At 43.3% G+C, this 25,307-nt stretch overlaps 1 protein-coding gene across 1 annotated transcript in view; it reads right to left on the reverse strand.

Annotated features, from left to right (window-relative positions):
- ATOH8 (atonal bHLH transcription factor 8) overlaps nt 1-22,492 on the reverse strand; it is a 43,667-nt gene extending 21,175 nt beyond the window's left edge. The window contains exons 1-2 of the mRNA XM_069976377.1: nt 21,673-22,492; nt 4,538-4,729 (exon numbers count right to left, since the gene is read on the reverse strand). Of these exons, the coding sequence (XP_069832478.1) occupies nt 4,538-4,729; nt 21,673-22,242 (762 nt within the window). The 5' untranslated portion in view covers nt 22,243-22,492. The remainder of the gene's footprint in view (nt 1-4,537; nt 4,730-21,672) is intronic.
- Nucleotides 22,493-25,307: the final 2,815 nt, after the last annotated feature.

Consider the following 25,307-nt stretch of genomic DNA (forward strand, 5'->3'; position numbering starts at 1 on the left):
TGTAAAGAGTTCACACGTTCATAGACGGACACTTTGCCTATATATATGTATACACACAATTCATAGGGTTTATATTGGGTGTGGAGAGGTAAAACTATTACAAAGGCCTGTATTGTTTTTTAAAGGCATTCTCCACTTGGAATATTTCAAGATTCTCTTGATAATAAGCTGATCACTAGTTGTCTCTTTACTGGGATTCCAGAACTAAAGGCCCTTTAACACAAAGCGATTATTGGCCATACTTGGCCGATTATCAGTTGTAATAAGAGGCAACAAACAATGTTGGCTGATCGTTGTCTTTTAATGTCTTTCAACATATTGAAAGACCAAGAATCCGGATGACAACTATCTGCTGCCGCTACGTGGAATTGGAGCAGCGGCAGCAGACTGCTGCTATCTTCTATGGGCTGCCCGGATGATTTAATAATCACCCGGGTAGCCACACGCGCCCTCCCCCTGCTCTTACCAGTTCACTGCCGTCATGTGTAATAGCACCGGCAGTGTGTGTGTAACAAGGAGAAAGCAAGTGCTGATCTGACAAGTTGTCACTCATTTGCTTCTGCTGATCACCTCGTATAAAGGGGCTTTACCTGTGGGTAACCTGGCATTAGAGGGGTTGTCTAGGTTTATAACATTGAGGGTTTACAGGGTAGGTCGATCAATGTATGACTGGTGGGGTGCCAACACCTGAACCCCTGTTTGCCAGAGCTGCGGCATCGGCACCCATACACAGCAAATGGCCCTGGGAACCCACTGTCTACTGTGTAGTGGTGGTGCGGGTTCATGCAGTTCAGTCATGGGTGAATAGGAGCCAAGGCTGCAGCACCCCTCCGGATTTGAGCGTGCTTGGAGTTGCACTCATCTCTAAAGGTGCCCATTTAAATCGAGTCTAATGCACAGGTCCTACAGAGTAAGAGACACTCTTTGTACCCGCTGACCAAGAGATGGGGCCCCTAAAATGAAGACCCCCTCCCCCTTTAACTCCCCAATAGGGTATAGGAAAATGTGTTTTCTAAACTTGGCAATCCAGGAGTAATCCCATGTCAGTACAAGATGGCTTCCCAGCACAGTACCAAGAGCTATGTTGTTTGTGTAACTCTGGAACTCTGATTGATGTCAATGGATATTATGCATATGGTATAAGACAGTTGGCTTCGCTGCTTTCAGCTTCCCAGCTATCTTCGGCAAACAGATCACAGGGGGCTGAGAAGCGTTCTTTCACTGACATGGAATTACCCCTTTAAGAAACTTTTTCAAAAATACAATGGGCCATAACCACATGCATAGCTGGAAAAGGAAAAGAGTGGCCAAGAAAAAAAATGCAAATAATGAGTTTGTTAATATTTGGGGATAAGGGAGGGAATTGAGTGTATCTGGTTAATGCCCAACACATGCATCCACAGTTCTTGGACACTGTTAAGCTCAGGAACACCCACCCACAGGTTGTTTGGCAGGATTGCACGACAATGGAGGGACATGGGTCAAAAAGACTGATTGAGGCAGCCAGCAGATAGCCAAGGTGTCAATCAACAGGCAGTCCTTACTATAAGAGTGCATTAACTGGGCACCGTTATTCATCATGCCTCATAGGAAAGCCACAGAGCCCATAAAATACATGCTGCCATACAGTTACACTTTAAAGGGAATCTGCCACTAGGTTTATGCCGCCTTAAATGAAGACAGCATAAACTAGTGACAGAAATGTTGAACAGATCGGTGTATTACTTACATCATTCTCTACATGCAGGAGAATGGGCTTTATGCTGTGCTACTCCCTCCACTCTCCAGCTGCTGATTTACAGCTGACTGCCTATACACAGCATGGATAGTTAACCGCCAATCAGTGGCTGGTGGGCAGAGTTTGCTGTTGCTCATGAATATACAGCACTACTGAGCACATGCACATATTGGAGAGGACTAGTTATTTTCCATGTTATTCAGGAGGATCTCTGAATCTGCTGCACAGAACAATGTGAATGATACATCATTCTGTTCAGCTTCTCTGACACTACTTCATGCTACCCTTAGATAGGACAGCATAAACCTACTGACAGAGTCTCTTTAAGGTTTGTAAACTGACCAAGATTTTGCTGTTTCAGCAACTGTTCTACAATTTAAAGATAAAACAAATCTGAGTCTTTTTCCTGTTATTTCCTCTGGCAGCAGAATTGCTGAAAATTATTTTATCAGTTTTTGGAAAGGGATTTTCACATGTGGTCCATAGAATAAAAAAAAAAATCATTAAAATCAAGTATTAGAGCAGAATCTTGGTCCAGCTGGTTACATACTTAGTGTAGCCTACAAGCAGTAGCCTGTGAAATGCGAGAGCATGATTTAAGCCTCTATGTCTGGGTCATTGCCTGATGATCGTATATTATTCTCATAGGCTCAATATTTAAAGGAACAGAATACTAGACTACTATATAGCATTTATTTATCTCTTCGCAGTTACTGGTACACAGTAACCAGCATGAAAAGCTGTACCTGAAAATTTCTAAATTATTGAACGAGAGAAGGCCACCATTTTGACCTCCAGTAATGGTGAAATGGTACAGTGCCCCTAGTGGCCAGAAAATTGCAAAGAAAATGGCCCATGTTTACTATGTATCCTGTGCTAAAATTGTACAACACAGAAATCGGGAAACACAAAAAGAAGAGGGAATGCTATTGGATATCAACAGGGCATGGCCTACCAGGAACGGGTATCAGGGGCGGAAAGGGGTATGGCCTGCATAATGGGGCAGGTGTCACGGGCAGCAAGGGGTATGGTCTAAAATGTCATGTTCACATATCAAAGGAAAACACACATGTTAAAAATACAACAAAGATCCAATGTAGTATGCAGTATTAAGCCCCTTACCCACTTCGGACTATGGGATTCAGCTGACCACGAAGTGCCAACTCCTTTGAACACCTCTATCTTTAAAACCAGAATCTGACTGTCCAATAAGTCGGACAGTCCGTCACTATATATTCAAATGTTGTTTCCATGGCTGCAGTATTTGTTTGCAATGACACAGGGGACAGTAAAGATGGAAGAGTAACCCCCCCCCCACACACACTTCCCCGCTCACTGACACTGACCAGTCCATTAATGGTCCGAACTGAAGATTCCAGAATCCGCAGGGAGGTTCAAGTGAAGTTTACAAGCCTCCTTTTGTAATAATACTGCAAGCACAAACATCAATCACCCTCTTCTTATTCATCCATGTTATTTTCCGAAAGGAAAACTGGCTGAACAGTTGGCTTCCTCTCTAACACGGTTTGATGATGATTTCATGTAATTGGTTCAGTGTTAAGTAACCTGAAGGAATGTGATTCAGTAATTAGACTCTGTGCTGTTTCCTTTAGATACCCGCTCTTGGCTACGTGTCTTCAGATAAACCTGCAATTAGCTGCTACTTGTGGGAACGTAAATTTTAAGAAGACCACTGGATCCAAGAAGCAATCAGAAAATGTGATTCATGGTATTTCGCTGGATTCGCTAAAGTTCACAAAGAAAGGTGAGAAAGCATTTAACTAGATGAAGACATCTCATGTTCTTATGCCCTATTGAAGCGTATGAGATCTCAGGAGAGAACCCACGCTTGAGAGACCAAGAAGCTACTGTACTGCAGAGCTGCTATGTAAAAGTGGCTTCTGATTTGGTTTACTTGAGCTGTTTATGGCTATCATTAGGCAGCGGCTGTCCCTGGTAAGATCAGCTGCACAGAATCCAATATGAAAGAGTGGGAAAGCAACTTGTTTAATCCTATTTTTCTAAAAATGCAACACTAGGTTTATGTTCTTAACATCCAGGAGGTACCTTAAAATTTCTTTCTTGCTGCTCCTATCAATGCACCATTTTTAAGGTACCACAATGGGTCCCAATGTTGGCCAATGATATAATAAGAGAACAAAACCTTTTGACTGGAAGGTTACACACAACCTAGGATGGTTCTCTTTTCTTTAACTTCTATATTAAGAAGGTAGGGAACAACTGTGATTATCCAAGGGCCTTGAAGGAAACAATTTCTCTGAGTGGCATTTTTGTTGCCCCCATAGCAGTTCCAACTTTTTTTAAGCTGGCCGAACGCATATGGTAACTGTCAGCCAACAACTATCTTTCACAATTCAACAGCTATCAGTCCCAATTTTGATGGAGATTGGGAAGTTGGCTTCTGCCAGACTCCTCTGGCAGCAATTAATCCTGAGATCCAACATTCCCAATTCTTCTGTCTCTGGCATCTGCCAATGGGGTAGATTCAGGAAGCCACCGCACACATTAGATGGTTGGCCAGAATAATAGTTCTGCAAACAGGTATCTAATATATATGGCCATACTCAATACACATGGTCAAATGATTAAGGATTGTAACAATATTTATATTATTATATACCTAAACAGTAGATTACATGCATATTATATGTCATTCTTGTTTATTATTCAGTTATCATTGATCATTTATGGCTTTACAACTAATTCACTGCTTTTCTATGAATGAAAACAAGTGGTTATTGATAGATCCCTGGGGATTTCAAGTTTTCCATTTCTTACCTTCCTCTTTTTTGACCTTCCTTCTGACTGTAAAGTCCTAGTACATTGGTCTACACACTCGGAAAAACTCAAGTTACTATGATCAGCACTGTAGTCAAGGTCAGCCAGTCGCGCCAGGGAGAGGATATAGTTACAAGCTATTCTCAAAATGGCCAATTTAGAAAGCTTCTGTCCGTATGAATAACATGGCACCTACAACAGAAGAAGAAGAGCGTATCAAACATAATATAATTAGCAGTAATAATAGTTGTAGCAGTACATAAATTACAATACAAACCATTTTAGCATACATTTACTTTACATAGTCTTAAGAGGTTTAACAGGTTACCAATCATTGTGGCTAGGAAAGTTTATTGACTTTAATTATGTCATGTTCTGCCGTCTCTCGTCATGCAAAATACCATTCTATTCATTGCAGTGTACAGAGGAGAGAGAACCTTCTAAAATACTCAATGCAGAGTCATGTAAATACAGGGCCTGAAATGAGAAGAAAATACTTCTAACAACTATGTACATATAAACTACTACATATAAAGATATTCAGTAATTAGGTGAGTAAAACATACAAATCTTCATCACTGATCTAGGCAACCAATTACAGATCACCAATGATCTACTCCACCAATTACAAATCACCAATGGTCTAATCCACCAATTACAGATCACCAATGGTCTAATCCACCAATTACAGATGACCAATGATCTACTCCACCAATTACAAATTACCAATGGTCTAATCCACCAATTACAGATCACCAATGGTCTAGTCCACAAATTACAAATCACCAATGGACTAATCCACCAATTACAGATCACCAATGGTCTAGTCCACCAAATCACCAATGATCTAGGTGAAAAATTACAGATCACCAATGATCAAGGCAATCAATTACAAATCACCAATGAACTGGCCACCAACTACAAATCACTGATGATCCTATCTTATTTAATTCTGGTCTGCAGTTATCATGGATTGTCTATAGGTTCTAAACGTGTTGTATGTGACCCATGCCATTTTTCTAGGGGGTACTCTCGCCAGGCTAATGTTGTGCTTTAAAATGTATGATAATAGCATTGGGTGCACAATTATGTAATTGTTTAAGTAGAAGACAACTAAGAATTATTAGGAAGCTCAATGTCCAGTTTATAAATTCAGTTTACCAAAGGTCTACAGAATTTATTCTGGTCACCACTACTCTCAGCCAACAATTCAGATCAGTACCATTTCTATAGGTTTCCAATGATTTCAGCTGCCAATAATCAAGGACACTAACTATAGTCACAAAAGACCTAGGACACTAGTTTGGGTCACCAATGATCTAAGCCACCAAATCTGTTTGTCAGTGATCTGAGACATCAATTTAGATTTCTATAGGTTTAGGACAAAATTATGCTTACCAGTGACCTAACCCACCAAAGCAGGTTGCCAAAGACCCAAGCCATCTGTCTAGGTTACTACTTATGTAGGTCATGGGCAGAAAAATAAAGGATCCATTGACCAAAATGTGATATGACTTTGGCAACAAATTTTGGGGCTTTGGAGACCTAAACTGGTCACCAAAGCTGCAGGCCCTCACTCTAGGTTTCCAATGATTTAAGCTACCAGTAGTCCTAGTGTCAGCCATTGGTGTGAGGTGCAGCGCTCCTTTCTCTCCTTGGCCATATTTTATGTTTCTCTCTTTCCTTAGTGTTTGCACTCCTCCTGGAAGACTCGTGTGACCGCAATCAGCAGGAGGCACCTGTGCACACATGACTAGTACCTCCTATTTTTCCCATTCTACATGCAGGAGCAATGGTGAGTGACAAGACCATGTTCACACTTGTGTTGTTTGGTGGCAGCTTTCTCCGCCGGCGGTGCCTTCTGGGTTTTGGGGGGGCCCTTGGGGATTGGTCCTGTGACAGTGGGGTTGCAGGGCCGTTCTGTGGCCTCCCTTCCCTGTTTGTGCTCGCTTTGCGGGGTTGGCGGTTGCTGACTGATACAGTGGTGAGTTAGTGTAGGGACCCATGTGAACCAGGGGACCTGCATGGGATACAAGGGGCAATATGGATGGATCAAATTATATACCAACATCCTGGCGTTGGTTTTTAAATGTAGCTGAGAGGCATTAGTGTCAGCCATAGGTGTGAGGTGCAGCGATCCATTCTCTCCGCAATAGTCCTAGTGACTAATTCTAATCATCAATGATTCAGGACACCAGATCAGGTCAACAATGACCCAAGCCACCAAATGGGTTTGTCAATGATTTAGACCAACTATTTGGCCAAAGGTCTAGGCCATAAGTTCTGTTTGTACAGAAGCAATTTGTCAAAGATCTAAGACATCTGTCCAAGTTGCCAATAATGTAGGGCAGTGGGTGAACCTTATAAAGTATACAGTAATACGGTATAACCTAGCACCCAAATATCCTAAGCCACCACACTTCAAAATTTGTGGGAAAACATGAAGGCCCTTAATCTAGTTTTTCAATGATCTAATGATCAATGATAATTCTAGTCACCAATCAGCTAGGGCACCAGTGTCAGTCAACAATGATATAAGCCACCAGATCTGTTTGTAGAAATTCTTGGCCATCAACTCTCATCAAGATCTTTTCCAAAATCAATTCTAGTCACCAATGACCTAGGCTACCAGAGCTGGTTGCCATGCCAAAGACCAAAGTTATCTATCCGGGTTGCCAATAATGTAGGCCATTGGCAAACAGTTAAAAGGGTGTACTGACAAAAATCTAACAAACTCCATGTATTGCACACTCCAACACAATAATAGAACAAAGTAGTGACACATATGAGGGATCAGGACAATTCGATAATTGTTGAGTCCTCTTTACACACCTCGTGCAGTCCTCCCGTTCAGCTGCCACCAGATGCCACCAGATATATGCTGACAATCTTAGTTATTCGCAACAAACACAACCTATAGATCAAGCACTCTATACATCTACAGCCCAGCTCCATCTGCTCCATTTATCAAGTCACATTTCCATCAGCTGAAAAGGCCTTTCCATTCATGATCTTGCATTCAGCCGCTGGAATTTCTAAGAGAGCTAGAAGAACGAACGGCTCCTTCTCAACACATGGGCTGATCTACGGCGTCCTACTCATGGCATCCTGATGAAATTACATGCACTATGGAAAATAAAAGCAGAAGATAAACAGTGCACATTTGGAAGATGTATATAGATCAATCATATTTGTAGCTCATCTGGGGGGGCAGGGGGGTGTTATTGTAATGAAGACCACCACTGTCTAGAAAAAGAGACTGAGCAGCAGGCAGGCATATTTGACTTGATTTACTGACCGTTACTTGAAAGGAAAGCCGTCTCTGCTTATTTATCAAGCCGTCTGCTTGAGACGTACCAAAGTTTTACTTTTTGAGGAAGTCGTTCACCAGTAACATACTTGGGTTTGCTCATGAAATGTAACATGGAAGTCAATGGAGGTCAAGTTCTTTGTAGCTAACCATAAAATCCCTTTAAACCGGCACCCACTCGTCTGATATTTTTGAGCCAAATTATAGACAACTTTTGATCCAATTGTTTGCCCATGGAGAGCAGCAGACCCATCTCAGAGTGGCCACCTCTCCCCATGGACAATCCAACCAAGTAAGGTCTCTAAATCTTATAAACAAACAGAACAGTGGACCTCAACCCAAGTGTCAAGTTGCTCTATTCTCCTCCAAAGGATGGGAAAGGTGAAGGGTGACGAGGTGTAAGTCCTAGTTATCCTGGCATGGGAAAGTGAGTCTGTCAGCAGTTTTGAGCCATCAAAACTGCTGACAACCCTATACAGAGGTCAGGGAGAGGACTGTAAGGATATCTGGTATCTCTGTCATGCAACTTCCACGAATGAGAAAAGCGTTAAACGCCCTGGTCGCTGTAACGGCAGGTGTCCAGGACATTACACAATGTTTACTTGCCTATCCAAGTTGCATCACGGCAAAACCAGGTATCTGGTTTCACATAGGCCCCACAACTCAGCATAATTGCCATCTGGTGTACAGACATTGAATAAAAAATGTTGCTTATAGGGTTATTTGATGAGCCAAAACTACATTTTTAGACACCTATGCTAGACAGTCTATACGTCTGCCTATGGGCCATAGATGGACAAAGTTAATTTTTTTTCTTTTTACTGTCTGTCCTACAACTGGAATTGTTAAAAGATCCTGAATGTGATAGTAATGCCCTTGACCGACACCATGTGCCAATGTTCTGGCAGTAATTAAGATGTGTGTGGCAATGGCTGCACTGTAGGTTGAGATAACATTCAGTCCTCCATAATGTTACTATAAGGCTGCGTTCACACTACGTATATTTCAGTCAGTATATGTATATTTCAGTCAGTACATTTCAGTCAGTATTGCAACCAAAACCAGGAGTGTATTAAAAACACAGAAAGGATCTGTTCTCACAATGTTGAAATTGAGTGGATGGCCGCCATTTAATGGCAAATATTTGCTGTTATTTTAGAACAACGGCTGTTGTATTGAAATAATGGCAGTTATTTACTGTTATATGGCGGCCATCCACTCAATTTCACCATTGTGTGAACAGAGCCTTTCTGTGTTTTTAATCCACTCCTGGTTTTGGTTGCTATACTGACTGAAATATACTGACTGAAATATACGTAGTGTGAACGCAGCCTAAATATGTATAATGATCCATACAAAGGTGGTCAGTATGGTTGGCTTATGGGAGATTTTGGCATCAGTTATCTCTGGGTCAAACAGTGGCTAATCCAATTCCAGACCCTATTGAAGGTGGTCATACACCTTCAATAACTGTTGACCTAATGATTGTTGAGGGAACAGTAATCTCTCCATGGCCAACCTGAACAACCAGGTGTTCTCTATGGGGAGGGGAAAGGTAAGCTGCGGCCAGACTTCTCCGGCCCTGGTTTATCAGTCCGGGAACAAAAGGGTTGGGTAGCATGACCCTTGTCTCTACTGTCATCATCAGTTGTTGAAGAATCAGGAGGTTACCATAAAATAGCATAGGTGGGTTTGGCCGACTTAAAGGTTTGGCACCTTCAACACGGCCATACATTTTCATTAAGCCCACCAACTAGACTCCGGTGTACCATTGTGATTTTTACATGGATTGATGGGCGCCAGCTCAGAAATGCTGGTGCTGCGGTCCTTTTTTTTAACCGCGGCTTGGTTCCTGCTTAAGGCACTAGTCTATTACCAAGCACCGGCCTAGGGTGAAGCACAGTGGAAGGAAATCCCCTCCCCTCTGTTACGCAGCTCCATTAGAGTCAATGGAGCCGCGCCACAGAGGGGAGGGCCAATCACCTCACTGGGGGAGGCCGGGCCTGCCTCCAGTGCTTCACCCCTGGCCAATGCTCGGTAATAGACCAGCATTGTACGCGAGAACCGGACTGTGGTCCAAAAAATGGACCACAGCACCGACATCCCCGGTGGGGGTGTGGCTGGCGCCAGTCTATTCATGTAAGAATCACAAAAGCGATTTATTGCTTTAGCAAATTACTAATTCTATTTAACCTCTATACTGTATCTACTGCCCTGCTTTCATATATACTAGATTACTGCTGAGATCCACCAATAGTAATATAAAATGTATGGGAAGCACATTTAGATGTATCATGAATACAGACTATTCTTTTTTTGTCCCTGTCAATAAGTGGATACAAGTGGCAGCTTTGTCTGGTAAGATATTGATTGTAATTATCCGTATTCCATGTTGTAATAAACCATAAAACTAACGTCTGGATGAAAATGAGTGCATTGTGTCTAAGCCAACACCAACACTTCTCCGTATTGTTCTTCTTTGTGCGTTAAATAAAACTCGACTTCCATATAACACCTTAATGACCTTGTATTTGGCACACTCGAAGGAACGTTTGTTACACTCAGGCCTTTTTATATAACATTTACGGCAATTCCCTTTCTATATTACCGTTACCTGGATCAGTCCTTCTACAAACAGGAGCGAGTTGGGTAGAAGAGGAGAACTGGTGCAGGAAAATGAAATTTCCCATGACTGTTCTTCCTGGCAGCAGTCTAAAGAATAAAGGAGCTGTTTATGGTAGTGGTATTATGTCCATCACATTACGTCTTTCAGTTCAGGGCCCTACTACCGAGATTTCTACCATCGACATAAAGAAATATATAAATTTATATGTGTGAATTTATGCTGAATATGTATCACTCACCCCGCTTTCTATCAGGAACAGACAGTTGTAGGTATAATATTACCGGAGGAAGTTCCTATTGGCGCCAGAGCAAATTACAACTCCATTATCTTCACTATAACAACTCACAAGGTTATAGAAGGAAGGATACGCGAAGCTAATACGGTTAGACGTACTGTAATGTTAATAAATGTGTGGAATAATGGGAACCTACTGGGTGTCTCCCGATGTAATATAGTTAATTCCCTTCACAGTAGAAAGGCTTAATGTTAGATCAATAAGGATCAAGTACTGGGGTGTTCCATGTCTACTGTATTCTGTATCTAGGCAGGGAAGAGAGGGAGGTGATGAAAGTTGAGAAATATGGAACCAGCCAAGACTGTGGACTTGATAGTTTCTAAACACTCCTGGAAATTCAATCCACATCACACTGAAACAGTCCACATACATATGTTTGGGATTCTAGAACCCTGTTCAGATACAAAAGTATATCTACGGTTATGGAGAAAAACTTCTCACAGTTTGCCAGGACTGGATTTAGCTTTTCCAAGCACCCAGGGAGGAGCGACATGGAGATGCTGATCTACGATTGCTGAGCTAACTAAGCGATTCACTTTGTTTGTAATGTAAATTTACACATCTCTAATGAAGGGGTTGGCAAGTTTATAGTAAAATAGTTAAGTGTACAGTATTAGTAAGTGTACTCACTGTATATACTGACAGCTACTCCCTGTGTACCTGATAGAGCTAAAATCAGACTTCCCTCCTCCAGGCTGTGCTGCCCTGCTCTGTGGTGAGTGTGTCCATAAGATGGCTGACATGGGAGAGCATGTGACCATGCCCCCCCCCCAGTGTCCAACACTAAGTCTGTGCATGCCTATGGTGGACACTGGGGGGCGTGACATGGTCACATGCTCCTCCATGTTGGCCATCTTATGGACACACTGACCACAGAGCAGGGCAGCACAGCCTGGAGGAGGGGAGTCTGATATTAGCTCTATAAGGTACACAGGGAGCTGCTGTCCGTAAGGGCAGTGAGTACACTAATACTGTACAATGAACTATTTTACTATAAAAGGGCCAATCCCTTAAAGGGATTAAGGTGTACTAGTGGTTACTTGGAGCCATGAGTGGGGATAGCTTGAGACCTACCCTCCCTCTATACACATCATTTACATGCTTTTACACGCGCCGACAGTGAGTGGGTAAGAGCGGGGTGGGGAGCTGCAGGGGGGCAGCCCTTAGAAGATAGTGGGGGTCTGCTGCCGCTGCTCCTGTTACATAGGGTGACAGCAACAGATTGTTTCTATCTGCAGGGCCGATTCTGTGGTCTCTGCCGCCTGAGGCAAACCTCAGGGGGCCGCCCCGAGTGATGGCCGGCATCACCCCCCTACACCCCCCCAGCCACTCACCTGTCCCACGCCGCAGCCGGCCTGCGCTCTCCGCTCTCTCCACATCCCGTCAGGTCCCGTGACGTCACCCTGCAGCTGTCACGGACCTCCAGGCTGTGGTGAGTGAGTGGGGTGATCAGGTCGCGCGGGGACCCGATCATTCCAGCGCGTCCCCCACGACCCCGGGCACTCACCACAGCCTGGAGGTCTGTGACAGCTGCAGGGTGATGTCGCGGGACCTGACGGGATGTGGAGAGCGCGGGCGACGGGACAGGTGAGCGGCCGCTGTCATTTTTGTTAAGTGATACTTAACAAAAATGACAGCACGGGGGACATAATGCCGCCCCCCTGCCAGACCGCAAAATCTGCTGCCTGAGACGGAAGGCTCATTCCGCCTCATGGCAGAAGTGGGCCTGTCTATCTGCATAGTTTCTTTTTCAACATGTTGAAAGACAACGATCAGCCGACATGCACATTGCTTTTTATAACACAAAGCGATTATCGGCTGTATTGGCTGATAATCGCTTTGTGTAATTGGGCGTTAAGAAATAGACCCTAGGTGTAAGAAATCAGCTTGTCTTCTTCAGGACCTTCGGGGCCCAGTACTGTGTCAGAGTAAGAGGATCCTCTGGTGGGCCAACCTGACCATGGCATACCCTTGGCTGCATGCAGTCTTCTTTCCGAGTTAGTCAGTACCTTTAATCCTGGACTCTCAGACACCTACCGATCACCCATCTGTGTCTATATGTCTATTTTTGGAATCCTCCTCATACTTGATTCTAGAATGAATATCCTTTCAGCAGATATCCCTGGAACTTTTCCTTTTTCTGCGCTAGCCCCGACTGATGTAAGAAATAACATTGTGTGGAATTTTTATTTTTCCCTCAAAAAAAAAAAAAAAAAAAAAAAAAGGAAGAAAAATAAAACTACATCTGTTTTTCAAGCAGACGGCAAAAACTATGCTTTTTTATAAGGCGGGCCGGGGGATATCTTGCTTAGAGCTGAGTCGACTTTGTTCCATAATAAGCTGCTGAACTCCCATATCTTCTAATTCATTCAGTTTATTTTTATTCGGGGAGTTGAAGTATTTTAAAGTCCCACTGGGGAGGTAGCTGGCCCGCTCTAGATGAGTCCATTGGAACGCTCTGTGTAACTGAACTGTCTCTGTTTCAGCTGCGCAAGACGCCAAAAACGTCTTCCAGAAGGTTCATATAAATGTCCACTCTCGAGCACTTCTGGCTTCATTACGTCATTGGCTTTTCAAAAGTATTTCTTCTTTATTATAAATAGGAGCACTTTTTTTTTTTTTTATTCCCCCCTCCCCCTTCTCCGGTTGGAGAGGCTGCACTAATTCCCTCCAGAGCAACATTCATACTTGTTAAATCCAATAACTTATTCACCTTTTCACAAGTTGTGTTTTTTTTAACCCTGTTCTACATGAGCGCCGGGGTCTGCTGGATGCTTCTGGGGTTTATTACACCCATACATCGTGTTTGATGTCGCCAGGTTCTCCACTGTTGGGGGTCATTCTAAAGGTCTAATAAAGGGGGCGATTATCAGTACCACCTGTCCAATAATAATAATAATCATCACAATTTTTGGTTCATGATGCCCTGAATGTGCCACCCTATTAGTATGTAGGGGTAAATGGGCCCATTTAAATGCGTCTTTGCATTAAAGAACATTCCACAATGTAAGGTTGGGTTCTCACTTGTTATGTGAACTACAGTCGGGGGATATGTCGGCATACTGGCAAAAAAGTATGCCATGCCCATTAAATTCTCTGGGCTGAAGGTAGTCTACTGGTATCAGTCCACACTTTAGGTATCTGTATACTGCGGCCACTTTATGATAGATGGATGTCCTATCGGAAGACAATGGAATAAAAGTGAACACCTATTTTTTTCCCACCAAAATCAATGAGTGGTTGCTGGGACACTTTCCTTTGAAGACCATGAGCCGAGATACCTCTCCATTGGCTTCAACAGGAAAACGCAGTCACTTTGAATTAGTTAATGGAGATGTCCTCCCGAAAGTTCCAAAAGGAGATACTATATGCATTGCTTCATCTGATCTTGTACTATCAATGAAAAAGCTAAATTACTCAACTTTATAGATCAGCAGCAACAGCAACTGGTGGCCACAATGACCCCAAGACTGCCAAACCCCCTGGACTATCAGTGTTCTGAGAAATACTGCTAACAGTCTATCCTGTATATGCTATCAAGGTGTGACTGTAGGAATCAAGTGGTCATGGTCCCTACTTAAGGGGTCGTGAGGGTAGAACCACCTTTCCTAATAGATTAAGTCATAGACATAATTTCCCAGAAAATAATTTATAGGGATTGTTTCATGACAGCAACCACAGTCTACAGTATATGCTCCTCTATGTGGCAGAACTAGGAGCTAAAGCAGTCCCTAGTTTGGTGGAGCCAGTCCATCCATGCTACATATTGACTGGATAAACACCAATCTAGCTGATCTTTTCTTTAACACTAGGCATCGGGCAATTTGATTACTACAACGGAAATAAAAAAAAAAAAAAACAGCTGTCAACTATATGAAATCTTACACCAGGATACACCTTCTGTAGGAGTCCAAATGATGCTAATTTGGGGGTGCAATAAGGCACCCCATATGTTCTATACCCAGCTAATCTGCCCATTCACAATCACAACAGCATCCTGAGGTGACACCTCTGGTAAAAGTTTAAAGTACATATACCCATCTACATCTTGATGTGCTCAAGTATGTAAAATGGTTACATACAACGGCTATAGGAACCTACATACATTCTGGCTACCAGTCTGGAATCACTTTTGGGAGAGTTCTCTGCAATAAAACTAAGAGAAAACCTTCTTGGATGCCGTATAGATTCTCCATCCAAACAGAATGTGCAGCCAACACTCCGCAGAATGACCTGAGATGGGATTTCAGTATTCCGCTAGATCTTGGAAAAAAGCTTAGGTATGTAAGATCTGAAAAAAAAGACTACCTCCTGCTGCTGCTGTTCGCCTCTCACATGACCCCTGTAATGTTGTTCTCTTGTTCTCTAAAGTTTACTTTTTTTCTAGTATTAAACACAGCTACATTGTCAGACTTTTAATACCATCATATAACCAAAGACAGGATCTTAAAGGAACACTCCAAGTAAAACTAATATGGACCTTGTGTAGGTCCAGGGGGAAGCATCAGGGATTCTGTCTTGTGCTTAGGAAAGAAACAGCAGCATGCTAAATATGGAGGAAGGATGGAGGGGGATTATATTCAGGAGGCAGCTCTGTGTACATACAGTAGTGGTAGCAGGAGCTCCAGCTGCCCAGAACGTGGTATGGATAAAAGGGAAGTGTTTATTTCCTTTCAGGATGAGCGTGAATCCTCTAGAGCAGGCACATAGACTCAGTGTGTATTCGTTTCCTACACATAGCACTAACCAAGCCCCACCCCCATATCTTGTGTTCTGTCTTGGTCTCTCTGTTGTCAGAGAGGGAATTCCCCTAACAACAAGCAGCGAACAGAAGACTGCAGAGAAGTGAGACACCTAGTGGCCAAGGCTTTACACCTTTTTTTCCAGGCAAAGAGAGATTTTTAGTAAATGAATTGATTTACAAATATGTTCCTGCTCACATAGGCAAATACATGGAGGCAAATACATACTCGCCCTTATATTCTGCAAAGTCTCTACAAAACTGGTAGACTGGAGCATAACGTTCTGTTTTCTGTTATCTCATTATTTAATATATTGACAATACCCTGAAGTGAAGACACCTTAGCTCCCCTGCCCACCCTCATCATTCCAACATGACCTAAAATGCACATGACCTTGGAATCTGGAATATTTATGTCCATCAATACAGACTTTTGAAGATAACCGACACCCATGAAATTCCTATATCCTGATCAAGATATATTGAACACACATGCACATATTACATAGACCTATGGTAATAATTTGATAATAAAATAATAAAGGACTGAATGCTGTGGGGTCAGTAACAGGTTCCAGATGACAACTCGGCTCATTGTTTAGTCTAATCTTCTATTTATCCCAAAGTCAGTTCCTGTGCTAACAGACAGAACAATGGAGGTAAACGCCAACCAGCTCTTAAACGGCAAAGTTTCTGTACAACTAGAAGTCCACTATTCAAAAACATTCAGAAAGGAATTTTTGGTCCCTGTTATCGATTATGTTACCACAAGCAAAGAGTCACTGTACGGAACAGCAATGATCTCCAACCTGTGGCTCTACTTTTGTTTAAATACTACAACTTCTTTGGCTGGTAGGGCATGCTGGGGATTGTAGTTTTGTAACTACAGTTGCAAAAAGTTGCAGTGTATAGTTTTTGACCAGACCAGAAGACTGGACCTTGTATGGTCTACTGAAAAACTTTGAGTTTTGTAGGAACTCTGCAGAATGTATGAAGGAAATTGCATGCTCAGTCAATCCTCTTACAGCCTGGTGGACACACATGCTCAGTCACTCCCCACAGCCTGGTGGACACACATGCTCAGTTACTCCCTTCATCCTAGTGGACACACATGCCCAGCCACTCCCCACAGCCTGGTGGACACACATGCTCAGTCACTCCACACAGCATGGTGGACACACATGCTCAGTCATTCTCCTTACAGCCTGGTGGACACACATGCTCAGTCACTCCTCTTACAGCCTGGTGGACACACATGCTCAGTCACTCCCCACAGCCTGGTGGACACACATGCTCAGTTACTCCCTTCATCCTAGTGGACACACATGCCCAGTCACTCCCCACAGCCTGATGGACACACATGCTCAGTCACTCCCCACAGCCTGGTGGACACACATGCTCAGTCACTCCCCACAGCCTGGTGGACACACATGCTCAGTCACTCCACACAGCATGGTGGACACACATGCTCAGTCACTCTCCTTACAGCCTGATGGACACACATGCTCAGTCACTCCCCTTACAGCCTGGTGGACACACATGCTCAATCACTCCTCACAGCCTGGTGGACACACATGCTCAGTCACTCTCCTCACAGCCTGGTGGACACGCATGCTCAGTCACTCCCCACAGCCTGGTGGACACACATGTTCAGTCACTCCCCACAGCCTAGTGGACACACATGCTTAGTCACTCTCCTCACAGCCTGATGGACACACATGCTTAGTCACTCCCCTTACAGCCTGGTGGACACACATGCTCAGTCACAGCCCACAGCCTGGTGGGCACACATGCTCAGTCACTCCCCACAGCCTAGTGGACACACATGCTTAGTCACTTCCCACAGCCTAGTGGACACACATGCTTAGTCACTCCCCTTACAGCCTGGTGGACACACATGCTCAGTCACTCCCCACAGCCTGGTGGACACACATGCTCAGTCACTCCCCTTACAGCCTGGTGGACACACATGCTTGGTCACTCTCCCCCACAGCCTACGGACACGCATGCTCAGTTACTACTCTTTTCTGCATAGTGATCCTCTGTTCATTGCCAGGGCAGCCCATAGGAAGAAGCTTTTGGGAAGAAGTAGATGCTCTGCAGTACCATAGCGGTGGTATAACTATAGTGCCAGCTGCCAGAGTGGGAAGGAGACTGATTCTGTCCAGAGCCCACCCCAGCAGCATGGCAGTAAAAAGTGATGAAAAATATTAATTTAATGCTAGAAACACTATAACCAGCATTGTGTAAAAAAGGATTCATGAGATAATCCCTTCAATATCTCCACAACATAAAACAGTGGGAAGGGAGGGCGGACATTGACCTTAGTGTAACGCTGTATCTATATGACCACTTCTAATCACATCACAGTTTTCTTTCTCATTCCGCATAAAAGAGTAAATATTGAAATACCCGGCGTTCTCCGAGAACAAACTGTACCAATTTCATCAAAACACAAGCTGGCAGCCCCCTGTGTGCCAGCCGGCCAAGTCACAACAGCACCTCCCGAGTCTGGACATCCCTGACAGCTCCTGGATGACGGGTGTAGCTGCCGGCACCAACAAGAAGCGTATTGACGTCTGAGAATGGCTTCACACGCTGGGATTTGGGGGAAAACATCATTCCTCTGTAGTTTTTTTATATGGTTTTTTTGAGCCAAGGCCATTCAGGGGGAAGGAGAAGTACTGTATCAGGAATGGGGGGGGGGGGGGGGGGGGGCTTTCCCGAAATGGTTGTGTCCTTAAAGGGGCATTTGTCATTACGAAAATGTAGTGCACCCACTTAACACCTATTCCCATCGAGGGGCGGATTAACTTTACTATGGGCCCCAGGCTGTTCACCAAGCTTGGGCCTCTCCAACCCACTGTAACTATGGCAGCACTAACTTAAGTCTTTTTCCTCCATAATGCAGCCTGTAAAGGACCTGTGGTGACATCATTGTCACATGATAAGGTCCTTCAATATATTTTCTAATGTTACTGCATTGTCTCCTAGATGCAGTTTTGCCCTAATTTATGCAAAATTGTGGTAAAAAGCAACAATTTCAATGCAAATCATGACTGAACATAAATCTGTTTGGGAGGCATGGGCCCCTCAGGAGCTCAGGGCCCCGGGCTACCGCCCGAAATGGACCTATTATTATCGGCTACTGCTTCCATCCCCCACTGATAGACCAAATGTATTTAATGTATTCATGTATTTTGGCTGAGTTATATCTATTTTAGTCACTTACAGAGTTGTTATTCAGCTTTTCCTGAATGGCAAACGTAACTACACATCTATCAATGAAGAAAGTCCCAGCTGCCAATGCATAACCTGACTGATTTAGGGATCCAGGAAAGCAGGATGATAAACCCTTTGAGTAAATGGGGTTTATATTGGCTGTCACACAACTTTCCAAGAGACCTGAATGGCAAACATACTTACACATCTATCAATGAAGTAAGTCCAGCGCTCCAAGAAAGCAGGGTGATAAACACTGCTGGTTAATAGGGTCCATATTGGCTGTCACCCAGCTTTCCCAGGAACAGATAAAGTTAAGTAATAGCTGTGTAGACATTTTGATAACTTTAAAGCGTTGGTGTCACTTTAATAAATGTCACCGCATGCTGGAATGAACCGGGGCCACTTTTCTCTCCCGCTCGCTGCTCTCTGTCCCGCTGCAAGAGATGGATTTTATAGTCCATGGAGCCCTCCCAGCAAGACAGAGAGAGAAGCGCTCAGTCATGCGCTTCACTTGCCTATATGTAGTAAGTCAGTGGAGAACTTACCAACATAAGAAATCAGTAAGGTTTTCATCTGTCAAGTGATCCGGCAACCATGTCAGGTTGTGCCGCATCAAAAATGTTGCAGGCAGTGTTTTATTTTTACCATGCCTATAGGACAATGGATTGGACAACAAATCCACCTTGTCGCATGAAGCAGATCAGGGTGCAAGACTCCAAACGATTTAAAGTGAACATCCTGTAATCCTTATTCACAGTGATGTGGAAGAGTAACCCAATGCAACCTATGTTTCCAATCCTTCACAACGTGCAGCATCAGGTTACAGGCGGGAGCTTGAAATCCTCAATGGTGCAGTAGGAAGCTATATAGTGCATATAGCTGGTGGGAATGGAGAGATGTCAGACCTTGCCCACAGCATTACACATATATCTATCTGACAACCTTGACAACCCTTTTTCCCATGCTCCCAGGCAAAAACAGTAAACCAACGCTGCTGTAAACCACAGGTTTATGGGTTGGGAGAGTGAATCAGAAGAGGGAACAGGTCCAGCAATTGGGTTTATTATAGGATCTCAGACAATGGAAAGACATTGACATCAGTGGACTACCTGGAGCTAGATTGAGCACAATGGCTCGGCATCTGTTTCAAAACTACAATTCCCATCATGCCCTGACAGCCGAAGGCTGTCAGGGCATGATGGGAGTTGTAGTTTTACAACAGCTGGAAAGTGACAGGATGAAGGAACTCCATTGGTATTGAATCCGCTAGTCACCTGCTGGATCTATAAGTCACACCATATTCTGCCTGTCAGAGCCTGGAGCCGGAGCTCCGCACCATCTGGTCACCATCAGGTTGTCAATGTCAGCTCCATCCACTGAAAGTGCTGGCACCAGGATTAAGTTATCTCCCACAATGACAGACGAACAGTGACCTGTAACCTTTCCTTCCCAGTTACTGCCCTGGCTGATTGATATAAAGGTATACATGATTACCATTTACGTCATCTCACCCAATATAGGAGATGTGCCCTTTGCACCCAATTACCAACCAGTGTGGCATCTTACTTATAAAAAAACTAACCAATGGGCGAGCAACTGGGCAGCGGCAAAAGGGTTAGGGGTCTAAGGGGCACAACAGATTTCCATAGTCAGCTGCCATATTGTATTGGACCAATGGGGGAGATTTATCAAACATGGTGTAAAGTGAAACTGGCTCAGTTGCCCCTAGCAACCAATCAGATTCCACCTTTCATTTTCCAAAGAGTCTGTGAGGAATGAAAGATGGAATCTGATTGGTTGCTGGGGGCAACTGAGCCAGTTTCACTTTACACCATGTTTGATAAATCTCCCCCGATGTGTTTACGGATGAAAGGGGAGTTCGAAACGCGTTGGTTTGTTGTTAAGGACATGAAACATCGAAGTTTTATCTTTGGAACTAGAACTCCTTATCATTCAAATATGATAATATTACTAAACGTATGGTCCTATACTGTAATAGGCAGCATCATTCCTGACCGACTACTTGCATTGTCGCAAATATATATATATATATATATATATATATATTTATATATATAGATGCCTGTGTGTATATATATATATATATATATATATATATATATATATATATATATATATACACACGTTATAACAATAGAACAGATTCCTATTGATCATTACCCAGATTACTTGTCATTAACCATCGTATGACCCCAAATTGTCACACCCTAAACTGGCCCCATTACCTTCCTATAGAGTGAATCAGTGCCAGAGACATCTGCTGTCACCAAGTATCCTACAAGCAGAGTTCAGACAGGAATGAAACAAACTTTCAGAGCCGGTGCCAGCTTCCCCCCCCCCCCCCTTCAACCCTGCGACCATTGGTCACATTTTGACAGCCGACCTCTTGAGCTGCCTATCTGGTGTCCATAGTGTTGTGGATCTATACTACCATGTATGAAGTATGTAAGGACGCTCCAATATTTTAAGGGTTAAATTGTTTGCGTCTATGCTCATTCATTAACCCCGCTACACCAGGCTGGATTGCAAGCTCTGCTGGCCAGATGTAGTATTGCAGTTATATCTAACATTAGAGTGTCAGCTTTGTGACTAATAAGGTTAATACTGCACTAGAGCAACGTGATGAGTACTCAGGACTATAGGTTGTGCTGCGATAATATTGTACATACAGATTAGATTGCAAGCTCTGCGCCCAATGAGGCTAATGATGCAGTCAGTTTTATATTAGTGAAGAATATTAATGTTTTTTAAAAATAAAAATAATAAATATAAATATAAAATACAATAATAATAATATAATAAATAAATATAAAAAAATAAATAATAAATAATAATAATATAACATTGTAGGTTGTTCTCTCATTCATAGATGTAGACACATATGACCAGGGGGGTCTTATTAGAGGGGGGCCCATACCTGCTTCCTGAGTGCCTCGAAGGCGGCGCTGATGGTGTGCACCCTGGTCCTCTCCCTGGCATTAGCCAGCAGTCTCCTTGTCTGCTGGATGGCTTTGATCTCTGCAGTCTCCCCCAGTCTCTTCCTAGGAGATGCACAGGGCTCTGGACTGTTGTTGTTGTTGTTGTTGTTGTAAGTCACTGACAAGTAGGAGGTCTCTGGGGGTCTGTGACACACCACCACCCTGGACTGCACCCTTTGCTCCCCAATCTCTAACTCTGCAGGAGAGGAAGCAGCAGCAGTAGGCATTAACCCCTTCTTCCCTGGAAGCACCCCACTCAAGTCCAAGGCATCCTCAGTAACCCTGCTGTCCATCACAGCAGAAGCAGACTTCTCCTGTCCTACTGCAGGCTCCCCTTTGACATGATGGTGAGGATGAGGAAGATGATGATGACCACCTAAGTCCACTTTAAAAGTTTGGTAGCCATTGACCTGCTTGAGGAGCTCCCTGTTCTTCCTCTTGAGCCTCTTGATGTCCTTGAGGCAGTGACTCTTCCATTGGGGGTCTTGCAGGATCTGGAGGTTCCTCATAGTTGGGGAGCAGTGGAGGATGATGAGGAGGAGGAGGATGATGGTGGTGAGGAGGAGGAAGGCTCCTGTGCTGTGTGCAGGGCAGTCACAGTGTCATTTGATGTCCCTGCTGCATTGGCAGCATATTTGGTGAGTGCACACTGAGCTCCCCATCTGTGTTTGTTTAGCCTCAGCTTACACAGAAGCCCCTGTTAGTGAGATCAGTCAGCATGCCGCCTGCTCCACACAGCCAGGAAGACTTTCCAGCCCTGCAAGCCACACAGATGAGCTGCTCTTTAAAGGGGCAGGAAGCCTTTTTCTTCTCTCCCTCTCCCTCTCTCTGTATAACAGCTGGGCTGCCAATCCCCTCTTTGTTCTGTGAATGGTGAATAAGCAGCTTCCTTTAGAACTAAGGAATCCCAGGAAAATGATACATGATATTATTATTGTGCAGACACAGTGCACCCCTTCCCTGCCAGAACTTATTAGCTACACTGAAGTTTTAGGAGATCCAAAGTCTTAGCAGGATGCAATGTACTGAAGTTATGGTGGCAGACAGAAGTTATAGCTGCTATAGGTTATCTGTATATTACACAAGGATCTAGGTACTGGTCATGTGACAGCCTATTTCTGCAGCACAGTGATGTCATCATCTCTATTTAGAACAGTATTGATGTCATCAGTTTTCAGTACAGTAGTGGTGACATCTTATACTGGAGAACAGTATGTCACCTCTGGGCGAGGAAGAGAGATGATGTCATGTCTTATATCCAGATAGTAGTGACGTCATCACTTTTCAGTACAGTAGTGATGGCATCTCATATTGTCACCTCTGGGGGGAGAGAAAGAGACTCTTATATCCAGATAGAAGTGATGTCATCTAAAACTGAAGAACAGTATGTCACCTCTGGGGGGGTGGAAGAAAGATGATGTCATCGCTTAAATCCACATAGAAGTGATGTCATCTCATGTCTGTACAGTTGTGATATCATTGCGTATCAAGAGAGTTGTAATGTTCTGAGTAGTGATGGCAAATAATAAGTAAAAAGTAGCGATGACATCAAAAAAGTGAACAGTAGTAATATTATTGCAGCTGGAGAGCAGTGATGTCCTCTCTTACCTGAAGAGTAGCAATATATTTCACTATATCTGTAGGAGTGATGTCATTTTTTTAATCCGTATAGAAGTGATGTCATCTTTTTCAACCGTATAGTAGTGATGTCATCTTTTTCATCCATATAGAAGTGATGTCATCTTTTTCATCCGTATAGAAGTGATGTCATCTTTTTCATCCATATAGAAGTGATGTCATCTTTTTCATCCGTATAGAAGTGATGTAATCGTTTTCATCCGTATAGTAGTGATGTCATCTTTTTCATCCGTATATCAGTGATGTCATCTTTTTCATCCGTATAGAAGTGATGTCATCTTTTTCATCCGTGTAGAAGTGATGTCATCTTTTTCATCCGTATAGTAGTGATGTCATCTTTTTCATCCATATAGTAGTGATATCATCTTATGTTTCTACAAGCCAATCTCTCATCTACACTCTCAAAAAGTAATGATACTATGTTATAGTTGTGCAATGGTGAGGTTATCTCATATCTGTCCAGCACAGATATCATCGTAGTGATAGTAGTGATGTCATCGTTTACGTCTTTTTCTTTCAAATCAACTGGTTTCAGAAAGTTATATAGATTTGTAATTTATTTTTATTTAAAAATCTGAAGTCTTCCTATACTCATCAGCTGCTGTATGTCCTGCAGGAAATGTTTTCTTTCCAGTCTGACACAGTGCTCTCTGCTACCACCTCTGTCCAAGACAGGAACTGTCCAGAGCAGCAGCAAATTCCCATAGAAAACCTCTGCTGCTCTTGACAGTTCCTGACATGGACAAAGGTGGCAGCAGAGAGCACTGTGTCAGACTGGAAAGAAAACATTTGCCACAGGACATACAGCAGCTGATAAGTATGGGAAGACTTGAGATTTTTAAATAGAAGTAAATTACAAATCTATATAACTTTCTTAAACCAGTTGATTTGAAAGAAAAACATTTTGGCTAGATAACCCCTTTAATGTCCCTTCTTACATTTGTACATTCATAGTAATAACAGATAATGTCATCTTCTTCCTCTACTATACAGTCTGGTATCTATCTTTATTGATGTCACCTCATATGAAAAAAGTTGTGATGTTATCTCATGTGTGTACAGTGGTAATATCATCCCATATCTGCACAGCAGTGATGTCATTGCAGCTGGAGAGCAGTGATGTCATCTCACTTACTTGAAGAGTAGCAATATCTTTCCATATGGCCTGACAACAGTGATGCCACATCTTGTATCTGTAGCTGTGATGTCATCTTTTTTGTCACTATAGTAGTGACATCATCCTATGTTTCTACAATCCAGTCTCTTATGTCATCATATATCTAAAAAGTAGTTATACTATCTCATAGTTGTACAGTGGTGAGGTCGTCCCATGGCTTTGTTCACACACACAGTATTTTGGTCAGTATTTCGGTCAGTATTTGTAGCCAAATTTAAAGGGGAACTATCAGCAGGTAAGAGAAATCTAACCTGACGATAGCCCCCTATATCTTCCTCCTCTGCCCCATCCCGCGCTGTTAGTCGGACTAAATTCCACTCTGGAGCACCCTTAGGACCACTGCCAAGTAATTTGGACTGTACCCTCTATTGATAATCATTAGAAGGATGACGTGACGGATGACATGGCAGTGCTCCTGACGGTGCTCAGGAGTGGATTTTACCCCAACTAACAGCACACGTCCAGTGCCAAGGAGGAAGATAACACACATACCTTCCTCCTCAGCATCCCCGGCACTATAGGGGGCTATTAGCAGGTTAGATTAGTCTAACCTGCTACTAGTTCCCCTTTAACCAGAACCGAGAGAGAAAAGCCTGCGGCCCGGGTATAGTATGCCAGGGAGAAGGCTCAGATTCACCCCTCCTCCCTGGCGTATACCAGCCGTATCCCCCGAAGTGTGCACCTCTTAGTAAATCTGGCTGGGGAAAACATGGTTCCATTTATGTGGTACAACATATAGGGGGACATTTATGAAAGTTA

This window comes from Dendropsophus ebraccatus, chromosome 7 (genome assembly GCF_027789765.1).
Source record: "Dendropsophus ebraccatus isolate aDenEbr1 chromosome 7, aDenEbr1.pat, whole genome shotgun sequence".
NCBI lineage: Eukaryota > Metazoa > Chordata > Amphibia > Anura > Hylidae > Dendropsophus > Dendropsophus ebraccatus.